General features: G+C 50.6%; 1 protein-coding gene across 6 annotated transcripts in view; it reads left to right on the top strand.

The window, feature by feature from the left end:
• Positions 1-19,519, top strand: part of Tenm4 (teneurin transmembrane protein 4) — a 707,062-nt gene that overhangs the window by 637,479 nt on the left and 50,064 nt on the right. For 4 of the 6 annotated variants that reach the window (XM_023716613.1, XM_023716612.1, XM_023716609.1 and 1 more), the window contains 6 exons: positions 720-839; positions 6,262-6,523; positions 9,105-9,372; positions 12,352-12,495; positions 15,709-15,958; positions 17,966-17,986. In XM_023716613.1, coding sequence (XP_023572381.1) covers positions 720-839; positions 6,262-6,523; positions 9,105-9,372; positions 12,352-12,495; positions 15,709-15,958; positions 17,966-17,986 — 1,065 coding nt within the window. The remainder of the gene's footprint in view (positions 1-719; positions 840-6,261; positions 6,524-9,104; positions 9,373-12,351; positions 12,496-15,708; positions 15,959-17,965; positions 17,987-19,519) is intronic. The other 2 variants (XM_023716611.1, XM_023716614.1) reach the window with 1 other exon arrangement.

The raw sequence follows: 19,519 nt of genomic DNA, 5'->3' as shown, positions 1-19,519 counted from the left end.
GTCCCTTCCATCCCTCTCCCTGTTGTTTGTCTTCATTCTTGATGATTCAGCTAGTGACTAATAGCTGTTGTCACCTATGGAGGCTTTTTTGCATCAGGGTAGAGAAAAAAGAGGCTCAGAAACCAGCATGCTGCTGCAAAAGTGCAGAGAGCTCGGAGACAGCAGAGCTGGGCTTGGGCCGGGCGCCTGACTCTGAGTCTGCAGGCAGCACCACCGCGTGTTGCCTGCTAGGACCAGCTTTTCCTTACAGCTGCATGTGGTACCTCAGAAAGATAACCTCCGAATGAGATACTCGAAAACACTTTCCAAGGACATTTCAAGAACACTTTGATGCCTTAAACTGAGGTGATTTTTTTTATGGTTCTAGACAGTGAACTCAGAGCCTTCGCACTGAGAACATCCTCAGCTCTATTTATTTACTTAGTTATTTTTTTTTTAATTTTGAGATAGAGTCTCACTGAGTTGCACAGGCTAAGCTTGAATTCGCGAGCCTCCTCCCTCAGCCTCCCAGAGTCCTGGGATTGAGGCGTGCACCACTGCCCACAGTTTGAGGTGATAGCTTTGAAAAGCTATTGCTCATCTGGAGTGAGTTACACATGAGCCCCAAGGCACAGTGAGTGTCTGGGTGGCCAGGCCCCCGTCCTCTGCTCTGGGGCCCCCTGCTGACCGGCTCCTGCCAGGAGCAGCACATCACGTCATTCTCTCCTCTCTCCCCACAGGCATGCGTGTGTCATCCGTGGGCAAGTGATGACGTCAGATGGGACCCCTCTGGTCGGTGTGAACATCAGCTTCGTCAACAACCCTCTCTTGGGATACACAGTCAGCAGGCAAGATGGCAGGTATGGGCCCAGGAAGGCAGGCTGTCAGGTCTGGGACCTCTCAGTGGCTGCTGCTGGATTGACGACATGCGGAGAAGTTCTGAAGCCAAATGCCAGCTCTGAGGCTCCCGGGTCGTGTGGCCTTACCTGCCTCTGGGCTCCGCGCACCTTGCTGTAGACCATGCAGTCTCTTCTCATTGCGTCGCAGAGGAAGCGCAGCACACCTTTTCTAGGTAACCCTGCTCCGTAGCTGACAGGAAACTCTGTCATGCAGTCACCTTTCTGCAGCCTGCATGGCCCCAGAACCCGCAGCCATTTCTGTTGTGTGGTTGCTGGCCTACGACTGCACAGGCCACTGAGTCCTGCACCTTTAATTCTTCTGAGAATCATCCATAGGATAAAGTAGAGTGGTGCCCTGGCTCACGAGCGGCATTCTCTCCAAGATTCTAGTCATGAACCGAATCAAATTTCCCCATGAGGTCGGCACTGAGTTTAACTCAGTTCTCACCCATTTCAGTTTGCAGCCAGAACCCCGGGAATAGTTGAGGTGGTGACCCAAGGTACACTGCCCCTGCACTGAGCTGCATCCCCAGGCCACAGTGGGTGCTCAGTGAGTCGTAGCTCCCTGTGCCCCTTGTGTTCACTGCGGCACTGCCAGGGCTGGCGCACAGTGAGTATACAATAAGTATCAGCTGTGTAATAAAATTACAGCTCATCAAATAATGAGACGGTGGCAGGGCAGGCAGTGAGAGTACTTGGAGAAGGAGGAACAGAAAGGAAGTAGAATATTTAGGCTGTCAGTGCTGACAAGCCCTCTCTTTTTAATAAAATCAGGTAGTGGCAGTCCATCTGGCTCAGTGTGGGTCCATAAGGTTGATTTTTTCCAATTTGTGTTGGAAATTATGCTCCAGCCTGATTGATTTTAGCACCTCTTTAATCCAATATCAGACGTGAACGCGTCCCGGCCGAGGTGCTAATGAAGTGGAGGCTCGCCTGCTTGTCCACGTGTGTGCCTTTCAGACGGGGTTAGCAGGCCCAGTGCGGGGAGCCTAGGCTCCATGTGAACGGGAAGGGCCCGGCTGGCAGGGAAGGGTGGCTGTGCGCCAAGGGTAACCTGGCCACGCGGGCGAGGCTGCCGCTCTGGCCCTGCACACACTCGGACCCTGAGGCACCTCAGTGCAGACCCCCTGGAGCACAGAAGAATGTTAAGCCATCCCCATCTGGGCTGCCTGGCTTATGCAAATGCAGCTATGGACGTCCTAGGCAGCAGGTGTTCCAACGGTCCTCAGAAAGAGACCTTTAGGTCTGCTCTGGTCGTGAAGCTTGCTTGTCATTCACCTGTGATGGCAAATTGTCAGCCCTTATGCCTGCTAAGCATGGTTAGAATAGGTCTATAAAACACACCCACACCTGCATAAGGGTGGCCTCCCTTGGGAAAAGCTCACTGTCCCGTACTTCAAGGCCTTGATTCTTCCTGTTTGTGCCACTCCTGCAATCTCTGCTGCCTTGTGGGCCTGAATGTCCGTGGGAGAGATGTTTCCTCCATCTGCCTCCAAAGCTGCGGCAGAACAGACAGGGTGGCTGTCATGTAGAGCTTGTGTTTAAACTCACTTCTTACCAGTGCATTGTGGGGTTCAACTTCCTTCTCACAGTAGTACCTAAATACAGGGAGACTTGTTCCCATACTGTTCCCATACTGTCTGGAACCCCGTTTGTTATCTGTGAGCAGGGAGCCTCTGGACTCTCTCCTCTACCCTTCTAGACCCTTCCCTCATCCTTCTCTACTCTAGGAGAAAATATAAGGTTAGCGATAGTCTGAGATAGAAATACATGGGACTGCATTGAGGGCCCAGGGACTGCGTCTGGCCGGTCTGTGTGACCCTCGCCTTCCGTATGCACACTATGACACCCACACCCACTCCTCCACACACAAACACACATGCACACAACCCTGAAACAACAGACTTGAAGTCTTAGCAAGACCTCATAAACAGAAAACTGTGAAAGAGCAGTTAGCCAAAGAGCTCATTGAAAAGTCACAAAATGGAAATCATGAAGAAAAACTAAAAGAATACCAGACAAGAGAAACAGTTCAGGCTCACTGAATTGAAAAATGGCATGATACAGAGCACGAGCCCCGGGAATGTGCGGGCCTGTGCTCTCTGCCCATCACCCATCTGAATAGCAAGCCAGCCAAGTGCTTGTGCTGGTCAGCTTCTTCTACAGATGAGGAAACTGAGGCTTGAGCAGTGCTGTAAGTCACCTGGGGGGCATACTGTAAGTCAGCCATGCTCCAGCCCGCTCTACACTACTTGGCTTCCTTTGTGAACCCAGCCTTCCTTTCAGAGTCAGATCCACAACAAGGCTTGCCTGCCAGATGAGTGGGCCAGGCCCTGGCCCCAGCGCATGCTCTCAGCTCTTGGCAAGAGCGGCGGCCCCAGCCTGCCCACGGCCGTGAGAATACGCTGCCTTGGGTTTGCCTCCCTCCCGCCCCATGCTCAGCCTCTAATACAGGGAGCTTGTGAGTCAGGCCAACATTCTGTTTGATAGTTTAAAATGTTCTGTCAAAGCACAGATGCTATTAGTTCTGTGACAGGAAAGTGGTTCTCTGAACGTTTCCCCAAAACCATAGATATTCTTCTTAACTCTTGATCCAAAATAAACACCTACCCTGGTGCTTCCCTTCATTGAAGAATGCTGGCACCTAGCTTCTTCCCGAGTGGTACAGGAAGGGCTGAGTGAGGGGCACTCCTCATGGATAAGAAGTTCCTAAAGAGGGCAGACAAATCGTCGTTAGAGCTGGTGCACCTGAATCGGGAGAACCAGCTAACAAGAGCAGCATTGGGCACCCGGAGAGGGCGGTTGGATATAGAGTCTTTGTGGCCTCCAAAGACAGGAAAAACAACCTGGAGCAGGGGGCCCAGCCCCCCAAAGTAGGTTCATCAGGGTGAAGAGCCCACACTGGGGCCTTTCACACCAGCGGTCCAGGTGAACACTGCATGGCTTGCGACACCAGCCAAACTGAGCGAGAACTCACTCCAACTGCTCAGCAGATAGCAAGTTCAGAAGTGGCTGGCAATGTCGCTCCTGCATTCATTCTGTTAATTTTTAACCATCAAACACTTGGCTTGGCCCTGGACTGGCAAGGGAATCAATGTCCCTGGCCCACGAGCTGAATGAGTAGTTACAGGGTAATGTGACATGGGCTCCAGAAAAGGAGTGGACATGCTACATGCAAGTTGGGCTGGGAACCGGAAGGCTGGGGGGAAAGACATTTGAACTGCTCACAAAACCAAGACAAGGACAGACGTTAGGCATGTACCATGAAAGAAACAGCTAAAAGGACTTTGTCCAAGAGACACTGCAGCCAGGGATAGCAGATGCACAGGGCCACTGCTTCTAGGTCTCAAAGGAATGATGTGGAGCAGAGGGAGGAGACCAATCTGTGGTCATTTCAGCAGGTACAGTCAGGCCAGTAAATGTGGAACTAGAGGAGGGGGACCCAGGTATAATTCCCACTTTTTTTTTTTTTTAAGTTGAGCTACAACGAAAGCTGGCCCACAGTTCTGCGGTTCCAGCAAGACCCTGTCCCTGGGAGCGAGAGAAGGAGCTGGCGGTCCCATGGTGGGGATCCTCTAAAAAGGACCAAGCGCCCTGTGGGGAGCAGGGCTGTGCCCTGTGCCCAGTAGATTCCCCTGCAGTGCTCAGCTGTTGGTGTCATGTAGCTGTCTTAATGGTAGAAAGAACAGAAAACTCCAGTCTAAGGTCTGGTTGCATGGTAACCACAGAACCTCAGACAGCCAATGCCCGAGCTGGCCAAGCAGCCCTGGCCCACAGGATTAGCACATCTCCTCAGCTCAGGCCTGGTTTCCTTTCCCTTTGTCCGTAACCCAAGCTCGCCAGTCTCTGAGCATGTGGCTGCGGAACCATGGGTCAGGCTCCCTTGGGAGCCGGGCACCGTCAGAAACCCTGAGGAACACCAGTCTAGACTCACTTTCCTTGGATTTTCCACTGTCTTTGCCAAGGCTTGGAAGGGCCAGCACCTGGCCAGGTCCACCTGCAGGTGATAGGAGTTAACGAGAGCTCAGACACCAGAGCCCAGCAAGCTACCAGCATTTTTCTGGCTGGATCTTGTCTGGGCACAGGGTATCTGGGGTAGTGTGGCCCATGTATCTAGAAACCTTGATTTAGCATAGTTGTCCTCTGTGTCTTACATGGTGTTCAGCCTGCTAGTCTAAGTATTAGTCTGTGTTTATAATGATTAACTGGATAAAGACTTAGAAAAAATCTGATGCTAGCAAAAAAAAGAAGAAAAAATGTTAAAAAGCAAAAGCAGAGGTGGAGGTGGAGGGGAAGGGGAGCAAAAAATAATTGCAGTGTGTTATGTATTTGTAGCAGATCCCCACAGCAAATGCAGTCATTATGTGCTGCAACCTGTACTAACAAGAAACACATCAATAAGCAGAAAAAGAGATAGTTGCAGGGCAAGATGAGGAAAACTCTGCCCCTGACATCCCCTGTAAGTCTAGAATAAGAGGCTCGAGTGGGGGCCATGTAGGCTGGGGAACGGCCTGGGGACACAGGAATCAGACACAGGACCGGGCCAGGGCTGCCGTCCGCCCGCAAAGCTCCGAGCAGAGCCGTGCCGCGGTGATCTCATGCTGCCAGGTGCTCGGTGCTCCATCCTCTGGTTCCCCTTCCCCTCCTGCGACACTGTGCTGCGGTCCTATTGTGCTGTCTCTAAACAGCTCTGCTGCTTTGCAATCGCAAAGGCCTCTGTTGAGCGATCAAGTAATAAGAGCCAAAACGGCAGCAGTCACAGAGTCTGAGTCAGTTAGGAGCAGTCCACCCAAACCTGTGCATTTTACGGCCAAAAATGCGAAGTGACTTATTTAAGACCACACTATCACTAATGACAGAGCCAGGACCAGGCTCAGGGCTCCCAACTCCCAGGTCACAGCATTTTCCACTTTGAGGGAGACTTTGCCAGGCATTATGTCCCACGGTGTAGGGGCCTGGGGTGCCAGGAGCACCAGGGCCTCAGCTCTCCTGTGCCCTGGAAAAGGGCTCTCTGTCGCAGGGAGTAATCTGGCTTCAGTAAGTTCTCTCTGGTGAATCGCTGGACAGTAGCACATGTTTCTGCGCACGGGCCCTGCCTGTGGGTGCAGCTGAGTCCCTAGGTTGGAGATGGCGAAGCTTTCAGAGGCTGAGGGCCACACTACAACCCCAAGCCCTCTTACTTATACTGAGGGTTTAGTTTAGGAAAAAAAAATCTGTATTAACATCTTTAGTCTTAAAAGAAAAACACAGTAGCACACGTACCACAGGTTCGCCACCACTGCTGCAGGTGCTGGGGTCTCCCTCGCCAGGTGCTCAGGGACTCCGTGTAATTTTCTCCTTTCTCTCCTCCTCCTGCCGTCTGTGCAACCCCCCATTGCCGCAGCTTCGACCTGGTCACAAATGGGGGCATCTCCATCATCCTGCGGTTCGAGCGGGCGCCTTTCATCACACAGGAGCACACCCTCTGGCTGCCCTGGAGCCGCTTCTTTGTCATGGAGACCATCGTCATGAGGCTCGAGGAGAATGAGATTCCCAGCTGTGACCTGAGCAACTTCGCTCGCCCCAACCCGGTCGTGTCTCCATCCCCACTGACGTCCTTCGCCAGCTCCTGTGCAGAGAAAGGTCCTATCGTGCCAGAAATTCAGGTACCTAACTGCATTTTTCCATGCTTTTGTTTCATTTTGGGGGTGGTGTAGGGTCTCAGAAAGAATAGAAAGAAGAAAGCTAGGGCATGGGCCAGTGGCACCACAGATACGCATCTGACTACAGATCAGAAAGAAGGAAGTTCCTTGCTAGCAGCCCAGTTTGCAAAACACAACTGCCAAATCCTGCAGCAGGCACCGGGACACGAGGCCACTGTCCTCCATGCTGAAAACACATGACACGGTCGGCCTCCCTGGCACACTTGGGCTAAGTCGGCTCCTCCTCCCTCTACGTCCCCATTGGCTCACTTCTGCTCCGCTTCCTGAAGCTTCCAGGGAGTCCCCTCTCAGTATTTCTGCTCAAAGAACAATAGGTTCTACCAAGAGGAATAAGCCGCAGGGTCCCAAATAGTGAGCACTATAATAGAGATTAAATGAGAAAAATGCATATGAAGTACCTAGCGCGATGTCAGACCCCTAGTAAGTGCTCGATATATTCTAGCTATTGTTATTATTATTATTTAACACACACTGCCTCCATGCCAATTAAGAAGTACTTTGGCTCAAATCTACACACCCAAGTGTTTTACTTAATTGTCATTAGAGGGAAATCATTAGGAAAGATGTGTTTTAATCTGAGGCAAATCAGGATAAATTCTTTGCTTAACAAAGCTCTACCAGGTTGCGTGTCCTGTGGCACCCCCGGCCTGATCATTAAGGGCAGAAAGGAAGTACTGAGGAAGGGCAGAGGTAGCAGAGCCCAGGACTGTCGCCTCCCCGCTTAAGGAGACCTGCATGGTGATGGGTTCCCAGGTGCCGGTAGAGCAGCACTTACACATTTCTGTGTATTTCCCGCTTGGCTGAGCAAACACATCTCTGGTGTGCCCCGGTGCACGGCTTTAACACCAGCACACAAGAAGAAATGCAACCCTTTCAGAATTGTTCCTGCGCTCACAGGTTGCAAGCGCTCTCCTTTTCAGAGATTTGGCTCCAGACTCCTGTGTGAACGCCCAGGCTGACCTTCCTTGTGATATGGTTGTCAGTGGAGACAGAACTTGCTGGAAAAGCTAATTTGTTACTCAGCCCTGCCTTAGCTCCAGCGAGACATTTTCCCCAAGAGTGGGGACTTTGGGACAAGTGAGGTTGAGGGTCATGCCTTCTTTGCAGTGCTTCCTGACCTGGACACTCCTAGGTCCAGTGGGGCACAAACCATGGGTATTGTCAGACTCCAGAAATACACAGAAACCAACACTTGGGTTTCCCCAGGCCTATCATGAGTTAGCTTTTGCAAGTGCTAGGAAGTTGGAATCATGAGGGAAAATATTTGTAAGAGCATCAGGAGCCCCTGAGCCCTGCCCATGGTTCACCAGGGGCAGAGCCTTCTTCTCCTGGACCTTGTAATCCACAGTTGCAGAGCTCGGCCTTGGCTTTAGCTCCACCCCCAGAAACCCTAGGTCAGGAGAGCTGATCTTGTGAAGGTTCACGCCCTTCTGAGGAATGCACAGAATGAAGAGGCCAGGCCCCCTGTGAATGCAGGGTAAAATAATCGCTGTCCCTTGACTGAACAGGTTAGTCCCAATTGATGAAACAGTCCCTTCTTGAAAGCGAGCTCAGAACACCAAGCCCATGAAATTGCTGCTGTCACACGCCAGATTGCTGGGCATTCATCGACTCTGTCTGTCTTGGGTCCCAGCAGATGAAGCCCTGCCTTCCTCACCACTCTGTTTCCCTGACAGGCCCTTGTGTGGAGAAACTCCGCCGCCAGCTTGGCCTCTCTGAGCCAAGTAGGGCCGTTGGAGCAGGTCTTTGCCAGGCTGACAACTGGTTTGGCCGATCATGCAGAGGCTGTTTCCCTCCCTAGAAAGAGGCGCTACTGAAGATAGATACTCCTTTAGGAAACGTTCAGAGCAAAGCCGTCCATCTCAGGCAGCTGTCCTCATTAGTTGAAGAGACAAGACTCTCCCTAGCAGCCCCTGCTTCCAGCACTGGCAGCACCTGCAGCACCGCTGTCCTAATGATCAGCGTGCCAGGCACTTCTCAAGTGTAACCTCCTTCCATCCTGCGCTCATACAGCAAGGAAGTGGACACAGAGGTGCCCTGAGGATTTTTTGGTGAATTGGAGTCTGCGTACTGCTAAGTGTCTGATACACATTGTCCTGCGTATTTCTGCCAACCGCATGGAAGAGCAGGAACATCGTGTTAAGCACCACAGAAAAGGAGGCAAGCCTCCTGGAGACCCGGTGGGAGTGCTAGGCTGTGCCACACACGCCGTGGCCACAAACCAAAGCCTACCAGTTTGTTTTCCTTCCCCCTCAGTCCCTTTCCTTCTTTCTCACCCCTTGTTCCCCTCTGTCCTCATCTTCTTCATCGCCCTCTTTCTTTTGATTCCTTCTCCACCCCATCTTACCTCCTCCCCTCTGCTGTCTTCTGCCTCCTGAAAACCCAGAGTCTGAGGCTGCGGCCATCTCCCTGCCCCTGAGTAATGCAGTAACCACCCATGGCTCACTCGGTAACCACCCATGGCTCACTCGGTAACCACCCATGGCTCACTCGGTAACCACCCATGGCTCTGTCTCCACTCTAGGCTCTGCAGGAGGAAATTGCCATCTCGGGCTGCAAGATAAGGTTGAGCTACCTGAGCAGCCGCTCGCCAGGCTACAAGGCCGTCCTCCGGATCAGCCTCACCCACCCTACCATCCCCTTCAACCTCATGAAGGTCCACCTCATGGTGGCGGTGGAGGGCCGCCTCTTCCGGAAGTGGTTTGCTGCTGCCCCCGAACTGTCCTATTATTTCATCTGGGACAAGACGGATGTCTACAACCAGAAGGTGTTTGGGCTGTCCGAAGCCTTTGGTAAGCCTCCTCACCACAGGAGACAGTGCTGCCTCCGAGAGAGAGTATGGGGGAGGGTCCTTTCCACTTTCCTGGCTATATCTTAAACCCCTTTCTCCTGTCAGATCAAAAATACCTCAAGATTAATTGGCTTGTAAGATGTCTCAGTGGCCTTGTGTAACATGAAAGAATGGCAAGAAAGACCTAAACGTGGGAAATGCTACAAAACCCAACGGCCCTCAGAAAACACTGTGGTGCTGTGTGATGGGCTAAGACACATACGTGCCGGGTGGTAGACTGCGGGCAGGCGTTGCCTGGTCCTGCCACAGCCACCCTGTCTGTCCGAACACAATAAAGTAGAGAAGCTCAAAACTCAGGCTTCTTTCCTTTGTACAAGGTACAGGAGCTGAAATACTGCCTTCATCCGAAATGCACTTTAGCCTCGTGCTAGCCAGGAGAAGGAGGTGTCGCTGTTGGTCCCACTGTCCTCTGTAGAGATGGAGCAGGAGCTGCTACAGCTTCCGCTGCCCCACCGAGACCCTGCCCTCCAAGCCTGGCTGGACTCCTTACAACTTCCATAGCAGAGCATGGTCCCCACTAGGGTACAGACCTGGGCGTTAGCAGCCCTGACCTGCAGGCCAACCCAGCAGATTGTAATAACTGCCCCGCAAGTCTCTTCTCACCTGGAACCCCACCCCAGTACTATTTCCTTTGCAGGCAAAGGAAGAAGCAAGGGCCAGAGAAATAAAGCTGTTTTTAGGAGGAAAGGAAGGAGGCTTAGAAAGGCAAGATGAGAGGGGAAGAACTAAGAGCCCGGCCCCAGAGGAGCATGTGCGCTGGATGCCGTGTGCCTCGTCCACTTGCAGCTCAGTGAATCCTTACGGCCACCCCATCCTTCTGGCCGCCTCGCACTGAGTTGTTACCCCTAAATTCTGTCTGAGGAAGCTGAGGCCCAGAGAGGCAAGATGGCTGCCCTTGATGTGCAGCCCAGGGCTCCCCTGACCGCCCCCCCATCTTCACAGTAGGTGGCATTCTTAGCCGGTGGCACCCGGGAGACGGAGATGCAGTCCCACTGTTACAGACCTTTGGCGGAACAGATCACACCTGTGAGCGCAAGTGTTAGCACCCCCGCGGCGGAAGTGAATGTGCTTAGCACGCCCTGGTTGGTCAGAGGGGAAGCGTCCACATCATGAAATCTCAGGGCTGAGACCACAGGTGACCGGGAGGGGCACCACCGGCACTGCCAGCAGGACTCGGGCACAGTCACGTCTCCCAGCCCAGTCCCCGGGCCATGTGTGTGGTCCTATTTTACACAACCTACAAGAAACTGAGATTTCTACCTGGGAACCAGAACCAGTGAGATGCCCACACAGCCTGGCCGTGACTTAGGACCATTTTTATCCTTAAAGAGCAGCTGTACATCACTGTGAAAAGTTAAATGCCCCAAGCGCAGCTAGTATGGCCGCTTATTCCTCTCTCAAACGTGGTGGGACATTGCGCGACACAAAGTCACACCTCACCCCGAGGTATGAGGAGCAAGTGGCATGCCTGTCCCTCCTAGTCACCTTCCCAAGGTCAGCTGCAGAGCTTTCCCAGCCTGGGCGCAGAGAGCCTGCCCTGCGTCACCTTCATCCCAGGGACCTTCTGAGGGTCAGGTTTTATGAAACCAAGCCATTTTCAGGCTTTGAAAACGCAAAGCAGCATCCAGCTTTACAAGTACCCCATGTGTTCATTATAAATGAAATGTGTCTTTTTTCCTTTATGAAAGCAATCTCATGTTCATTCATAAAAATTTGAGAAAAGGAAAAAGGAAAGAAAATCATGTGTTCCTATAACAAATATAACTCTGTTAATACTTTAAGTCAATTTTTTTTTTCATATGGAAGTTTTGGGAGCTTTGTGTGTTTTGTGTTATTTAGTGCAGATAAATTACTGAAGATGAGCAGTTATTCCAACTGCGTATTTGTGCATCGGCCCTTCCCTGGTCTCCACAACCATGATCTCCAGGGGCTGCATGATATTCCTGGATTGGACATGTTTAGGCATACGTAACCTCTTCTCTTTTTGACCTTTTAGATTAATTCTAATTTCTACCACTAGAAATAATGCTGTAGTGAAAAATTTTGTACATAAAATATTTCATGTATTAAAGACTACTTTGCTACAGGATAAATCCTGAGAGTACTTGACTGACCTTATCAGATACAAAAGTTACATTTCTTGTTATATAGGTCTTGCTTTATCTTGGTCTTAACCATCCAGCAGAAAAGTATAAAAACGAGGTATATAAAGGAAATCTATATTAATACGATGAGCTGTAAAAAGGCTCAAGTCAATAACTTCTGAGGATAACCCCCTAATATTATAGACTGCTAGACAGTGTTAGATTGTTTAGTTGAATTCAAACACCTATAGTATTTAGATGCCAATAGAATATTCACCTCTGTAGGACAAAAAAAAGGATACAAAGGAAAGATCATTTTGTATTTATATATACAAAATAGGATAAATTTACAGCTACTTTCGCTTAATTCAATGAGAAGAAAGAGGTGTACTAACAGTGTTTGGACCGAATATCCTGTCTGCTTCTTGTACTATGGATAACCACTAAGAAGATAACAATGTACAGTGTATTGATTATCAAAACTATCCTATTAATCAGCTGTGAAACTCTCATTCACATTTATTTCTCAAAAAAAGTATTACTATCAAAAATAAATAAATAAAGACCACTTCCCTGGAATGGATTCACCTGGGTTTTTTAAAAGTAGTCATTTGTTTAACTTTTCATAACACTGGTTACATATATATATATATATATATATATATATATATTCACAGTCAGCATAGCTGTGCTAGTATTGAACGTGATTCTGGTTCCAGGTGGACCTAAGGTCCTTTTTTCCTGTTCTGCGAAAGACAATGAGAGGGCCTCACTTGCAGAGGGCCCAGGAAGAGGCCTTATTCATCAGTGTGTTTTGTTCCTCTTGTTCCGGACAGTTTCTGTGGGTTATGAGTACGAGTCTTGTCCAGATCTCATTCTCTGGGAAAAAAGAACAGCGGTGCTGCAGGGCTACGAAATCGACGCGTCCAAGCTTGGAGGCTGGAGCCTGGACAAGCATCATGCCCTGAACATTCAGAGCGGTGAGTGGAAGGGGAAGTCCCTCTCACACCCTCCCTGCCTGTCCTCCAGACTAAAGAATGCATACTTGGACTAAGGAGAGCTCCTGCAATATCAGCCAGTCAGAAGGCTGTCAACACATTGCTTGGGGGTGCCCTGAGCCTGTCGCCATGCCAAGCATTAGGGATGTAGATGTGAGAGGCCCAAGGCTTTGTGTGGGCAGAGATAAGTTCTTACGAGAAGGTCTCAGTGCTGTGCCCGAGCCATGAGGAAGGTGTGGGATAAACAGAGGCATGAGAGGGGCCTTGCTTAGTGTCTTGGTTCCTCCAGGCATCCCTAGGGGCAGCGGGACCTCCGAAGGGCTGCAGGACAAGCCTTTGTACCAAGGAAGGGGATTGTTCTCGCAGAGAGCCCAGCATACACCCAAGTGCTGGAGCCGGGAAGAGGAGCAATCAGAGAGATAGTCCTTCCCGATTTCACTAGAAAATGAGGTGAAGGGAATCCAGGCCGGAGCCCAAGCTGGGGCTTGAGCTGCTGGAGCCCAGAGTGAGCAGACCAGAGCCCTGGACTGCACCCCGGGGCCTCTGAGAGCCTTGCAGGCCCCATAGTCACACCTGTACTTCAGATGAGGCCATCTGACCATGCTTCTGCAGGGAGCTAAACACAGTGACCACATCACAGGGCTCCTGGCTAATCTGAAAGGCACCGAGTGCTTGCTAAAGCCAGAGCGGGTTTGGGGAGGAAGTTGGCAAACTAATTCTAAAATTTATGATAAAATAAAGACTTTTAAGCAGCTAAGGCAGCCTTGAAAGTAGGACCCAGGAAACAGAATTGCCAGATGGTAGGCGGAGACAAGTAACTGGATTCTGTGGGTCAGAGCAAGGAGTTCAGGAACCAACCTGTGAGCAGGATTCACACTACAAGTGGCCCCAGGTGTCAGGAAAGCTCAAGTACCAAAGTGCCAAGTGGTTAGAGCTGACCTCTTGCTCACCTACAGGCCTGGTGCTGAGAGTGTGGGGCCGTGAGGTCGGAAGCCAGGCGCCCCGCTCTCCTCAGTACACTCAGGCCTTCTGCACCCCGAGGGCAGAGTCCAAGGTGACCACTTTAGTCCTAGCCTTTCCAAGCAGCACAGAGGAAAAGGACAAGCAAGCCTGTGCATTGTAAGGTCCCCCTGCCCTGCGCAACTAGCTGCCACATTGCTGCAGCTTATGTGGCACTGGCCAGGACATAGTCACAGATGGAGCTGCCCCCAGGGACATGCGGGTAGAGGTGGGGAACTGTGAGCTGTTTCAGGCACCGCTCCGGCCTGATGTGAGGAGTTCTGTATCTACACATGAAGCAAAGGTCACACGGGAGAGGGACCCATGGGTGACGGAATTTCTGCCACACATCAGGTATAAGGAAGGACTTGGCATATGGCAGACACAGCAGTACATTTCAGTGGAGAATGCGTGGATGCATTAAAAACTGACACAGGAAGTAGTTGGCTCGATATGTGGACAAAAAATTACATTGAGCCCCCCACTGCATGTCACATACAAAGTTAATTTAAATATTTTATAAAAATCTAAGTGTACAAGAGAGCAATTAAAAACTAATGGACTCATCCACATGGCTGCACTGACAAAGGTTCTACAATCTGAGGTACAGGATCTCAGGATAAATCCTGAGGGCATTTCACTGACCTTCTCAAACCAAAAAGCTACAACTCTTGTTGCATAGGTTCTGCTTTACCTTGGTCTTAACCATCCAGTAGAAAAGTATGAAGATGAAATATAGGAAGTAAAGCCATGTTGTTATGTTGAGCTGTGGGGGACTCACGTCAATAATTTCTGACATTGCCAATTAAACAGAAGACCCAATGCTATTATGGGCTTCTGTACTCTTTTAGAATATTTTGCTGAGTTTACACACCTATAATATTCAACAACGGAATAAAAAAAAATTGGGGTATAACTATGAATGTCCATTTTGTATCTGTGTATTCAAAGTGGTTGGGATAGATATATAGTTGCATTCTCTTAATGAATAGAATGATTTTTTCTAATGGTGTTTGTAAGTAGGATCACAAGTCTGCATCTTGTACAGCAATTAACCACTAAGAAGAATATATGCGGTGTATTATTTGTTGTAACTGTACTTTCTATTTGATTTGAAACTGTCTCATTGCTATATGTTTATCAGTAAAACTTTGAAAAGAAAAAAAAAAACTAATGGACTAAAATGGGGAAGGGTAGCCTTTAAAATCTCAGGAAAGGGGGCCCAGAGAGATAGCTCAGTAGAATAAGCCCTTACCTGGCAAGCACAGGGTCCTGAGTTCAATCCCTGGTACAATCAGTCAATCTCAGGAAAGGATTTCCAAAGGCCTTAAAAAAAGCACAAAGTTTAAAGTAGAACAGATTAAACTGCACAAAAAATTCATTGAATAAATGATAGCTTTTGCCAAGCTAAATGGTGATAGCTTGAAGGAAGATGTTTATGATCTAAAAAGGCCAAAACCCACACAGATTTCAGTATGGAAGCGGCAGCAATATCAGGCAGGAAAATACCCTGGAATGCAAAGAAGCAGCACATGTGTGGAAGAGACTCCCAAGTCGCTGAGGTCAGTGGTCCAGTTTTGTTTGTAGGAAAGTGAGGCTGTTCGGCAGGAAATCAGGAGCGATGTCCGAGAGATCTGAGGTGAACCCCAAAGCCTGGCAGAACCCAACTTTACTTCCACCTTGGTGAGAAGAGACTGAGCTTTGTTGATTCCTCTCTATAAACATTTATTGGTAGCTACTGTATGTCAAGCCCTGTGCTAGGCACAAGGAACACAGGAAAGAGGTTATGTCCATACTTCAGAAGGTGTCGATCAAAAAGGAGAAAAGCGAGCAAGTGGAATAGAGAACCCACACTCATGGAGGTGTGGCCAGGCCACAGGCCAAGTGTGCAGCCTGAGTGGCAGGTGGCTGAGTGGCCGAGCACTGACCTCCACGGCTTTCCTTATCTGGTCCATGCCCTCTGATACAAGAGTGGGAAGAACAGTGCCATGTTGTAGGGTTCATGTGAGAAGGAAATCGTGACAGCAGTGTGGCCTGCCAAGGCCCTGGGGGACCAAGGCACAGCCTGGGGAGATGCGTCTGAAGGCAGTTGGTGGAGGCTGCGCGTGCTTTGCAAACTCAGGATGATCGTGGAGATTGCAAAAGAGGGACCATCTTCCTAGCCCCTCAGTGATTCTGTTCCTCTCCTCACCCCAGGTATCTTGCACAAAGGGAATGGGGAGAACCAGTTTGTGTCTCAGCAGCCACCCGTCATTGGCAGCGTCATGGGAAACGGGCGCCGGAGAAGCATCTCGTGCCCCAGCTGCAATGGCCTTGCCGATGGCAACAAGCTCCTAGCCCCTGTGGCCCTCACCTGTGGCTCCGATGGGAGCCTCTATGTGGGTGACTTCAACTACATCCGCAGGATCTTCCCCTCAGGAAACGTCACCAACATCCTGGAGCTGAGGTACTAACGCGGTGTCTCTCATGTTTCCTGATGGGGTCCTGTTGCCATCAAAGGGCCCAGAGAAGTGGGACAGGATGGTACGTGGCCTGCCAGGCTCCAGAAAGCCTTGCTTCCCAGCCACTGTTGGCTGATGGGAAGGCCACAGGCCACTGAGAGTTACACTCCCTGGAGCCATTTCATCTTCTGTTTGCTTTGTAGCACTGACAGATTAGACTTTGTCACATGAGTCCTTTCCTATGAATAAGGAATAGCATAATGTGCCTGGGTCCTACAACTGTGTCACCACATTTGGGCCTGGTATTTGAATTCATCAGAGCTAGCAGCATTCCCTTCCATGGGTGAGTAGTGAGCTAAGGCCCACAGGCGTTGTGGCACAGGCAGTACCCCCGCCCCCTGGGTTCTGCACGACAGCTGGATCAGCCTTCGCCCGCCCCCAAGCCCAGACCAAGACTGATGGGGCACAGATAAGGGCTTAGGACTCAGGCAAGAGCTCAGAATTTCGCATTTTTCATCTGTTTCCCTGCATCAGATCTTCTTAGAATCACAAAACCATCATAGTGTGGGTGGGCGCTGGGGATACGGAGAAGCTTGCTCTAAAGGCAGCGGAGTCCCCACTCTCTTTCAGAAGAAGGTGCATCAAGTTCCCTCACAGCTGTTTTAGGGCGGGGGACCAACCTGTCTCCTGGGCTGGGGTCCGAGTGAGCAGGATGGCCCTCGAGCTGGAGAGTCTGCCTCCACAATGGGCCGGGACAAGGCTGGCTCCTCCTGTTTGCCAATCTGACAGTCCTGTGAGGTGTTTACCATTGTCCCCCTTTCATAGATGAGAAAGAGGAGGCTTGGAGAATTAGAGAGCTTGTCCCAGGTGCAGCTCCCAGAATGGCGGGCCTAATCCAGATGGCCACACAGCTGTGTCTGACCAAAGACTTGTGGCCTGTCTTGGTGCCTTGTTACACTGCTAGAGGTTACATGTGGTGACACAGTTGTAGGACCCAGGCACAGTTACAGTGTAACAAGCAGTGTAACTTTGTTACACTGCTAGAGGGTCTGACCCTGTAGCATGTGGGTGAAAGGCGGGCAAGACCTGCTGGGCACCTCGCAGCCATCGCTGCCCCGGAAGCGCAAGTGCATCCCTTCCACCTCCCCTCTGCCACATCAGGCAAACAAGGGGAGCTCAAGCAGCAGGCCTTGTGAGACATGGGCCGCCAGGAAGGTTCTCAGCCTATCTCCTCTAGGATAGGCCCCTGCCAAGAAAGAGGGCAGCCTCGAATATGTTTCTTTCATTCTGCTGTGAACACTGCTACAGGGGAATGCACCAGGGAGCTCACCTGGGCAGAGAGGCTGCAGCACTTTAGACAAAACAGTTAACTCTCTGGGCCTCCATTTCCACACCTTTCCTCTTACTGACCCCGTGCTCCCACAGTTGCTGGGGGATCATTTAAGACAGTGAATAAGAAACGGAGGAATAAATGAAATTTGGAGAGAAATTCAATTAATGTTATCACATTGAGATCTTCTCCTTCCGTCTTTCCCCTATGCCTGTCTGTGTTCTGCCTCCCTTCTAATTACAGAGTATCTCTAACTCAGTCTCCTGCTCCGAGCAGGCTGCTCTGGGCTTCCCATGCTCTGACGACATCTTGCAGGGAAGCATGCATGCAGAGGCAAGAGCAGCCAGTCTGCGTCTCTCGGTGTATGTCTGTCTCGGAGAGAGACGCAGCTGTCCCCATCCATGTCAGCCCTTGTTACAGCTGCGCAGTGTACCGCCCCAGTCTCGCCCTGAGTCAGCAGTGCTGGTGCAGGGGAGCCGTGGCACTTCTGTGGTGTGTAGCTGCTTGTAAGTGAGCTCACTGACAAGTAATATCCAATAGAAGATGTATCAGTGTCATGGCTGCTAAATCTATATTTATTGCCGTATTGTACAGTACCATTGCTGTCAAGTTTTCAGGCTGCTAATCATACTCCTAACACCTCATTCTTTCTTCTATTCCCTGCTCTCCTGTCTTCTGTCAGAAATAAAGATTTCAGACATAGGTAAGCGCACCAGTGGAGAATTTCCTGTCTCTCCCCTGCCCGGTTGCATGTCGTATGGTAAGCTGCACACACCAGCTCAGGTGGCTCGGTGGCAAAAGAGCACTGTGTGGGCCGGATCAGGGGTGATGGCTTGCACAGACAGGAAGTTATTAATGCTGGGGGTGGGGACACCTGAGCTCCCTGAATCGGAAAGAGTCGGGCAGTTTCTCTGTGGTCTCCAGTCTGCCTCGGGTGAATGAGGACATCAGAAGCCTGTGGTAGTCCTGACGGACATCCTGAGACCATCCCGGGTTAATAGTCTGAGCGTACAGTTTCATATTTGCATTCCAAGGACCTCACCTTGGAGATGCAGGGAACATTCCCACCCTAAGGTTTGCCAACAGGGACAGAGGGGCACAGGGGCTCCCTGTGGAGAGCAGTCCCCACATGGAATTCACACAGGGAAGATGGGTCCATCTCAGGGGCTCATGGTGACAGTGTGGCCAGCAGGAGGAGGTGGCCAGATACACCAAGAGAAGTGATACCGTCAGCGTGGCGGTCAGTGTCTGCCCTGCACACACTGGGGGGATCTGTGGGCAGTCTCCTCTGCCTGTGGCTTTTGCGGCCTCAGTGCGAGCCACCATGTGGAGCAGCCCGGTGCAGAGGCCAGCTATGCTGCGTGGACATAGGATGGCTGAGCTCATCCACACGTGGCTCAGAGTGTAGTGGCACATGCGGTGGCAATAGATAGCGATAAAAGAGTCTGACAGACCCTAAAGCCAGGAATTACTGAATTTCTGTATGAGCAGCTATATCACGTATATAATAATCACATCCATTATTTGAAGGTAATAATTAACATAGATAGAGTTTTTAGTATGTAGCCTATGCCTTCTTCTCAAACGGGAAGTGAAAGGCTTTGCATGAGGCCAGGGAGTTCAGCAACTCGTGGGTGACCCTGGATAGGTGTGGCTGCAGAACCTCAGCTTCAGCTTGGCAGCTAACAGAGGACTCTGCGTAAAGATCCTGGGTTAACACCACAGCACCCGGCCGGGGTGGCAGCAGCATTACCAGGCAGCACAGCCAGGCCGGCTGGGGCCGTGCGGCTGGGGCCAGCTGCCCAGCGTCAGTGGTACCAAGTCTCGCCAGTACACTTGCAGGCGGTTGTGGTTTGAGTTTCTTTTGGTCCTGCTCTTCACTGGCCTTTGGACATGTCCATGGGATGAATTTAAAACCAGATTCCTGCCCTCTCTCAACGTATGGTCTCAGGTGCTAAAAACTGTCTCTAAAGTAATCTGAAACAGGAGAGAAAGGGGAATCACTTTCTGCCTTCCGGTTCTCGAAAGATGATCAGGAGTAGGGGGCCAGCGAGATAGCTCAGTGGTCTAACGCACTTGCTTAGGCAGGCTTAGGCAAGTGCAGGGAACTTGGTTCGATCCCTGGCATCACATGCCACACCAGCCCTTCACCCAGGGTGGGCAGAGCCAACCACAAAAAAAAAAAAAAAAAAAAAAAAAAAAACAAAAACCCAAAAAACAAAAAACAAAAAACAAA

Source organism: Octodon degus, unplaced genomic scaffold (assembly GCF_000260255.1).
Source record: "Octodon degus isolate 3935 unplaced genomic scaffold, OctDeg1.0 scaffold00049, whole genome shotgun sequence".
In the NCBI taxonomy this organism is placed as follows: Eukaryota; Metazoa; Chordata; class Mammalia; order Rodentia; family Octodontidae; genus Octodon; species Octodon degus.
The sequence above is the reverse complement of the archived record's forward strand: the minus strand, read 5'-3'. Positions and strand labels throughout refer to the sequence as shown.